The sequence below is a fragment of the Poecilia reticulata genome, linkage group LG12, assembly GCF_000633615.1.
Source record: "Poecilia reticulata strain Guanapo linkage group LG12, Guppy_female_1.0+MT, whole genome shotgun sequence".
Classification (NCBI taxonomy): domain Eukaryota; kingdom Metazoa; phylum Chordata; class Actinopteri; order Cyprinodontiformes; family Poeciliidae; genus Poecilia; species Poecilia reticulata.
In genome coordinates this window covers 22963667-22972108 of record NC_024342.1, presented here as the reverse complement: position 1 = coordinate 22972108, position 8442 = coordinate 22963667, and the positions used below count along the sequence as shown (strand labels likewise).

The following is an 8442-nucleotide window of genomic DNA, read 5'->3' as shown; positions in this document are numbered from 1 at the left end:
AGCAGTGTATATATATATATATATATATACATTCATACATATATATATAAAATTGAAAGTTTCTGAGCACAAGAAATCAAAAATTGACATAAAAAAACTCAATTTTTCTAGAAATAATTTGGTAGTTTCAGAGTTTGAAAAGTTGACAACTGATGTGGAAAAACTGAAAGACTTTGAAATTAATCTCAGAAACTTTACATAAAAAACTAAATGTCAAAATTCAGAAAGTCAAAAAATTCCACCATTTCAGATAAATATCAGAAATTTAGTAAGAAAAAATTGACATTTTTGAGTTTGAAAAGTTGAAAATTGGTTTGTAAAAAGAATAAAACTTTGTAGAGAATAAATTTCAAAGTCAAACATTAGAAATTTTAATTTAGAAAAATTTGAAAAGTTTAAAAATTTTACGTTCACCAAAGTGGGGTAGTAAATAACTCCTGGATTTAGGCCTTAGGGCTGCAGCTCATTACTAGATCACATATTGGAATCAATACATCTGATCAGTTTCATTCCGTTTGTTTCACACAGTTTTTCCTTGGACTCCATCTGGGTGTCTTTACTTTGATTTCGCTTGCAGAGGCAGAAAGACAACAGGCGGCGATGCTTCTGGATAATTGTGTGTTTTCTCTACTTCATTACTCTGATCTCTGCTGCAGATCTAATGAAGGGAGAAGATTGTTATTTATACCTTTTAACCACGTCTCAGATGTAATGAGCTTTGTTTTGCCATTTGCGTTTAATGTGTTTTGTCATTTGGCTTCTCTACCAACAGAGAAAGAGCATCACTGCGGTTTGTTTACTGCTAAATGTCACTACTATGAATCTTTCTTCTTCTACGGATATCCTGACCAATGGCTGCTTTTTGAGCATTTCCAGACCGACTGTCACCAAACTTGACGTTCAGCCAAAGGACCCAGACCTCATGATCTATGGGTTGTTGGCAAGAGTCAATGGTGCATCTGCAAATGAAGCGGCAGAGCGGTTTGTGCAGCTGGGGAAGCTTTTGTCCTCTGTTGGAGTGCGACCATAATGGTTCCCACTGAGAACACAAGTGTTTTCTCGCCAGATGACTTCTGCCCCAACTGCAGCTCGTCTGCCCAGTCCGAGGTGCATGTGGCGAAGGCGGTGGCGTTGGGGGCGGTGCTGGTGGTGTTTCTGTTGTTTGGCGTCCTCGGTAACATCCTGGTCATCCTGTCCGTGCTGCTCCATCACCAGTGGCGATCCGTGACGCATTATTTCATCGCCAACCTGGCAGCGGCGGACCTCTTGTTGAGTTCGGCCGTGCTGCCGTTCTCGGCCATCTCGGAGGCGCTGGGCCAGTGGGTGTTCGGACGCTCCTTCTGCAACGTCTGGGCCGCCCTGGACGTCCTCTGCTGCACCGCCTCCATCCTCAGCCTCTGTGTGATTTCCATCGACCGCTACCTGGCGGTGAGCTACCCCCTGCGCTACCCGGCGATCGCCACCGGACGGCGCGGCCTGACGGCGGTGGCGGCCCTCTGGGGAGTCTCCGCCGCCATATCGGTGGGCCCGCTGTTCGGCTGGAAGGAGCCCGACCCGGAAGACGAAACAGAGTGCCGAATCACGCAGGAACCTGGATACGCCTTGTTTTCCGCGTTGGGGTCTTTCTACATACCCCTGGCCATCATCCTGGCCATGTACTGCCAAGTCTACACCGTGGCGAGACGAGAAACCAAAAGCATCAGGGAGAGCACAAAGGGAGAGGAGGTGGAAATGGGCGGAGTCACACTGAGGATGCACAGGGGGAACGCGGCGGCTCAGGCGGGGAAACACGAAGACGGCGAGGAGTCGAGGACGCACAAGCGGCCATCGTTTCCTCTGCCGAAGCTGCTGAGGTTCTCAGGGGAAGAAAAGGCGGCCAGGACGCTGGGCATTGTGGTCGGCTGCTTCATCCTGTGCTGGCTCCCCTTTTTTCTGGTTTTACCAATTGGTAGGTAACTACAAAACGACTTTTTCATTACTCATTTTTGCGTGACATTCATGATGCAGGGTTTCCCCCAGTGTATTAAAAGCCTGGCGGGCCACCAGGCTTTACTTGTGCCCCCACCAGGCTTAGCATTGCTTATTTATTTAAGTTTTTTTAAATGTTTGCATTTTTTAGACTTTATAGTTGGTGTTCAGATGTTGATCTTCCAATAACACAGAATTATCAAGTCATATTTCCAAGTTTCCTGTCAACTGTAAACATTTTTTAACTCAAAAACACGCCGGACCACTGGATCATCGCCCCGACCACCTGGTTTAGCCRGTATCATCAAACCTTGTGATGATACTGTTCGATATTCTGTTCTCCTGTCACCTAAAGACGTGGCTATTCGGAGTGGAAAGCTGCAGATATCGCTCGTCTTCTGTAGTTTAATAATTTCCGTTCAAATTACAATTCCTTTCTAAATGGTTTCTTCACACCAGAACACAAGACGTTACAAAGCGAATATGTAGCAATTGAGCTTGCAAGGCGTTTTATAAATGTTTGATTTTTTAATGTAATTACTATAGTCCCACCACCACAGTGTTGTCATAGTGTTGACAATTAGTAGCAAAGCAGCTTTTCTTAAATGCGCATATTTCAGATTTAGCGCATTATATTGACAATTTAACAGCTAAAACCAATGCTAATCATCAATAGCCAGCAACTTTTTGCCCTCCAGCTGAGAGATGGGGTGAAGTCACTCTGCAAGGGGAGATAAATATGATATATGGATGCACTAAGATTACATTTTCTGACATTTTGGTTTATATATTCACAACTACACATTTTAAAACACGTATAGCTGAAATTTCTACCCAAGTAGAGATTCAGTTTCTTATTTTAAGTGTTTTTTTTTTTTGCTGCGACCATGAGAGCTATGCCTTATGTTGTGACGAGAGTTCAGAGGTGCCAACATAACATGTCTGAGCGTTTATTAAAAGCAAAAGTAACAGAGTTGCAGAGAAACTGCAAAACCACAATTTCAACCTTTTCAGAAGCGAGTATCTAGTAGTAAATTGCCGTCACAAGGCAATTTGTTTGCAGCTGCAGCAGATTTGAGCGATTCAACCAGAGGGAGCAATTAAGCTCTGCTTTTCCAAGCGCGGCTCGGGTTTGATGCGCCTGCCAAGAAAACAAGTTATTATGTCAGATGATTTATGCAGGAGAAAATGGATATGTCTCCAATGTCTTTGTTTGGCCTGGATAGATTCACGCAAATTGAGCACTACTATTATTCAATACCCCTAATCTTATGTTGGCATATACACAGTAAACTTAAAAAGTTCACTTTAAGTCTGGAAAAGTTTTTCAAAATGTTTATTGATGAATTTCCACAAACAGGCAAAGTTAGAGACATAAAGAACATTTTTGTTTGTTTTTTTGCTTTTGTGGCAAAACTGTTAAACTTAACTGTTAAACTTGACAGTTTTAGACAGGAAAAAATTGGATTAAAATACATAAAAGCATATTAAAAATATTTATTAAAGAAGATAACATTTATAATTTGAGAGGATCGCCAAATACGTCAGAACTATCTACTTATAGAATACTCTAAAGAAACCAAAGAGTATGTCCATTTTTACTTAAGTAGAAACAATGTAATATTCTATCAAGGCATAATGAAGTATATTGAGTGAGTAGAGCGAACCCACTGACGTGTGACGCGCGCTAGATCCTGCTAGGTGTTAAGATGCGGTTAGTCAGCATGGGGCGCAGCGCTGCTGACCGCCTCTCCACCGTCATATTGTAGTTAGCACAGGCCTGGATCTGCGTGGTGGTGGCATGCTATGCATTATAGTAGAGTTCAGCTGAGAAACTTTCCACTGATAGTGATTGGTGGAAAGTTAGCTTACCAACAGCAAGGATACATAGCCAAGAGCTAGCTAATGGTATTCAAAAACTAAAGTTCTGAGAAACTTTGCACCGGTAGTGACTCGGTCTTAAGCCACCTATCTATTATTATTTTTTAATACAATCCTTCGGTTAGCTAACTGTTGGCTTGTCAAATAACTGTTGGTAGCAGTTAGTTAGCTTACCAACAGTAAGCTAACTCTCGGCTATGTATTGTAATAGTGTTCAAAAACTAATGATCTGTAACTCACTCTGAGAAACTTTCCACTGGTATCTTCAAGCTTTCATTTTAGTGACCCGGTTTTAAGACACATATTATTTAATACAATCCTTTGGTAAGCTAACTACAATTAGCTTACTAACTACAGCTGGTACCAACTAACCAACTGTAGTTCATAGTTAGTTGGCAACTAACAAAGAACATTGTGTTTCTATTTAAGCCATCTGTAGCTAGCTTATTGTTTACTATAAGCTAACTCTCAGCAAATAAATGGTTTACATGCAGTACCTCGCAGACCACTAGGGTGTGCCAGTGGGCCACAGTTTGAGAAAGACTGCTCTAAATCATTAAGTCCAGTGGAGCAATTTTAGCCAAGATGTGGAGGAACAAACAAATTGTAGTACAGCAAATGCATCATGTTGCCAAGATGATACCAACCAAAATCCCAGAGGAACGTTGAATCAATGCCACAAAAGAAAAAAGAACAAAGGCAACTTTCATTTAAGGACCAAGGAAAGATTAACTCTTTAAAATGCAAAGCTGTAACATAAATTAGCGCTTTAGCAGCCGCTTTTGTTGAGGCATGAACTATTGGCACTTTAATTAATTTGCTGTGAGCACAACAACAGGGAGGCCATCTTTTTTTGACTCCTGTGTCTTGACCCAACGCGGTCTATTACGTCGCTGAAAGGAGACAAAGAAATTCAATTACAAGCAAGCAAATAGAACAAACAAAACGGTACAATGGGCTTCCTCTGTGAGATGAAATGGAATAACCCACCTATTGCTCTCATCTAAGAGAAAACTATTATAGATAACACGCAGGAGGTTTAATGGACTGCAATASCAGAGTCACCGCTAACTCCCAAAGCAGCCAGTCATCTAAGGAGAGTCATGCATTTCAATGGAGACAGACCTTCACAGCTCATGAAGCTGCTTTCAGACTATCACCGCCTCAGCGTTTTCTATGACATTCTCAGAAAAACCGCATTTATGTTCAAAACTCTGTAGATGAAAAGCTCGTTTCAAGCCTGCTAATGACAGCTTTCAATGAAGCTGCAGAGTTACTGCAAGAGCGCCAGTTGTTTACAAGGCAGCTCCATTTTCTRAACACCAAAGAGTTTGTAAACGCCTGTGACACATCGATTTAAAGAGAATYAACAGACCAGAAAACTGGACAGATTTGTGAATCTATGAGGAAAAGAACAAAGTGGTTTTCATCGCATTTCGGTTATAAAAGTTAATATTTCGAGCGTTTTGGATGAGTGCACATGCATTTTGAGTCCAGCAGTAGGCAACAGTCCAGCGAACAGGCGGGGAGCCCCAACAGGATTAATTTAGTCTGGAAACGGCTGGGAAAATGCCACATTTAAGCATTTTCAAGCTTTGGATTAACATGCAAACAGAAAAGAGTAAAAATTTTCAGCTTCTGACCCTTATTTCAGGTTATTTTGTCTACATAATAAACACCAGACTTTCTAAACATAAGTTGCTCCAATCAAATGGGTTTGAGCTGCGTTAGTCTTTCCATTACATCTTGAAATTAARTCACTAATTGACTGAGAATCCTGGAAATTTAAAACCTGACTAGCTCGWTGAAAAGCTACTTGTTAGTCAGCTAAATCTTACTTTGTAAAATTTTGTATTTTTGAAGTATTGCTGATGGATTACTATCAAATAAATAACAATAACACTGGGAAGAAACAAGATARTATGGARTCGACTTATTGCAATGCTGAGCTCTCCTTCTGCTGAAGAACAGCCAGTTTATAGTTAACATTTCTAAATTAAAATGTATTCTGATTAAATTTTTTTAATCAATTGACTTAAAAATATATATTTGTTTTACATTATTGTCCAAACTGTCACTATGTCATTATGACATTATGGTTTGTGACAGAAAATGTGTGAAAAAATTTCACACATTAACCCTAACCCTAAACCACCAAAAATATCCAAAGCTAGGGGCTGGGTTATAGTGCTGTCAATCATGCCCGTGTACACACCACTGACTCTCCCTTACTTTGCCCTCTGTTTTGGGCCCAAGATGACTTCTAAAGCTAATTAGCATAGCTACRGATTACGATATATAAATGGTTTTCACAAGGATGATTGACAACRCTAAGCCCCGCCTCCCAGCTCTGATTAGTTGTGTTTGGTGCATTTCTTCAGACGACRATAGTATCTCAGGGAGAAGGTGGAGAMGATCAAAATTTTAACAGATTATCTGTCTCAYATTATACAACCACCACAATATGGTGACAGCTCTAACAAACATTTTTTTATACAAATTATCTACTGCAGGTTTAAACATAAAATTCTAATGCTGCGTTCACACCAAACGCGATTTGAGCGTCAAGCRTTTCTGGYTTCCATTTAAAGTTTATGTGAAGGCGCGTTTCGAGCGTTTGACATGTGTGAAGCGCGTCCGATGCTGGAGTTGAAAAGTCTAACACCAAGCGTCAACCAATCAGAGAGACTCCGCTAAGTGACGWGGAGGCCTGTAGTTGGTGTCGTGCCAGGAGATGATGGGGGTTAGCAGGTCATCAGAGACAAAAACAAGCGCTGATAGCAACTCTGTCAGCGTCCAGCTAGTTTGTGAAACTCACAAAACCTATGAATTATGTAGTAAATTCAAACATGCACCTGACTGCTACATTCTGTTGATTTCAGTAAATAAAACCTGGACACTCTCTCAATATTTCAACCGTCATTATCCAAAGTAATCAGAGAGAAAAAAAGACAAGAGGTCCCGTTATCGGCTGTCACTGTTGTTTGTTCAATAGACACTGAACACAAAATGTTCAGCAAAGACACCTGAACCTCTGTTATGATTGCAGAAGTTTTCACTGCATAATATTTTGGTGCCACTCTCTCAATTTCATCAGCCGTACAATGGCAGCTCTGAGACCGGCAACGGAAAATAACGGCTTGTTCCAAAGAGCGTCTAGAGCAAAATGTCAAGCAATTATGATGAGTTTGGTGTGAAAGGACCATAATCCTTTGTGAACTACAGAATAATTTGTGCACCAAATTCTTGCATAGTAACTTTCTGCARCATTTTAGACCCTCCCTTACACTTCTATCCAAGTTATTTTTTACTTCTCTTTCCTCAGGCTCCATCTTCCCATCCTGTAAGCCTCCTGAAACCATCTTCAAGATAACCTTCTGGCTGGGTTACCTCAACAGCTGCATCAACCCCATCATCTACCCGTGYTTYAGCCGGGAGTTCAAAAAAGCTTTCCACAACATGCTGAGAGGGCGCTGCGTAAGAACCGCTGTCCCTGTTACCAAGCAAGGACACATCGCCGCTTATTCCTCCAGCCCAGGTCCGACATCCAAAGCATCCTTTAGCTCTGTCCAAAACCACACCGCCGCTTCTTCTTCTTCATGGGCTTGCTGCAGGACACTGTCAATGTCATCATCGTCTRTTGGTGGTCAAGACCAGGATCGGGTTGGACACGTTCAGGGGAAAGGTCTGTTAAAGGCCTGGTGCCTTTCAGCCCGGCGAACCTCGGTACCTCAGAACCCATCCACAAACGGGTCAGCTAAAGTCTTACGCCTCTCTCTTGGCATTTCCGGCGACGCCGTTTAATTGGCTTCTCGGAGTTCGGGACATTCGGTCTTGTTATCCAGCCTCCTTGGAGGAACAATTATCTACAACTCTGTCATCAAACGCGAGATAAAAATGACTGCAGATAGAGAAACATGCATGCTCAGCAGGAAACTTCTGGACCGGTTCTGCTGTTGGACTGAGCCAAGCCTCAACACAAAGATAAACGGCATTTCCTCGAGTGCTTGCCAAGGATTAAAAGAGATGCAAGCAATCTGCTAAAAAAGAAACTGCAAAGCAACAATGGGATGTGATTGATCCAAACATTCTGTAGTTTGCACCAAARGGAACAACTGTAGGGATAATTACTACGAAGGAAGCTGGTGTCGGACTGAAGCCTTTTAAACGACAATGTCACAACAGAAATTTGTGGTGCCTTGTTTTCTTCACACTCATTTGTCAGGCTATTGCCAACATGTTTGGTTTTTGAAATTTAATGTGACAGAACATCATGGAGTAAAAATCCAGCTGTACTTTGATAATGTCAGAGGWTTGAGAGAGAATATTAGTGAACTTTAGCGCCAAAATTCAGACTACTGTGCACCCAAAGGTGGCTATTCCTTGTCACACGAGATTATATCSAGTCTATATTATTGAGTCTATATTATTATAATATTACTGATCTGAATAATGATAAACAATSGTACTGGTATGTATGGTGGTCGTTAGCCTCTCCAAGCTAACTTGGCGGTCAAGACCCGGATTTGGTAATAACTAGAAATGTGCCGATCAGGTTTTTTCCTGCCGATACCGATACCGATCACCCATGAG

The 8442-nt window shown here is 41.5% G+C and overlaps 2 protein-coding genes across 2 annotated transcripts in view; one reads left to right on the top strand and one right to left on the bottom strand.

The window, feature by feature from the left end:
• The window catches only part of adra1ab (adrenoceptor alpha 1Ab), a 14453-nt gene extending 6017 nt beyond the window's left edge, over window positions 1-8436 (top strand). Inside the window, exons 4-5 of the mRNA XM_008424673.2 lie at window positions 773-1948; window positions 7175-8436. Of these exons, the coding sequence (XP_008422895.1) occupies window positions 1030-1948; window positions 7175-7653 (1398 nt within the window). The 5' untranslated portion in view covers window positions 773-1029 and the 3' untranslated portion in view covers window positions 7654-8436. The remainder of the gene's footprint in view (window positions 1-772; window positions 1949-7174) is intronic.
• Window positions 1-8442, bottom strand: part of LOC103473976 (transmembrane protein 230-like) — a 66236-nt gene that overhangs the window by 53139 nt on the left and 4655 nt on the right. The window lies entirely within an intron of this gene.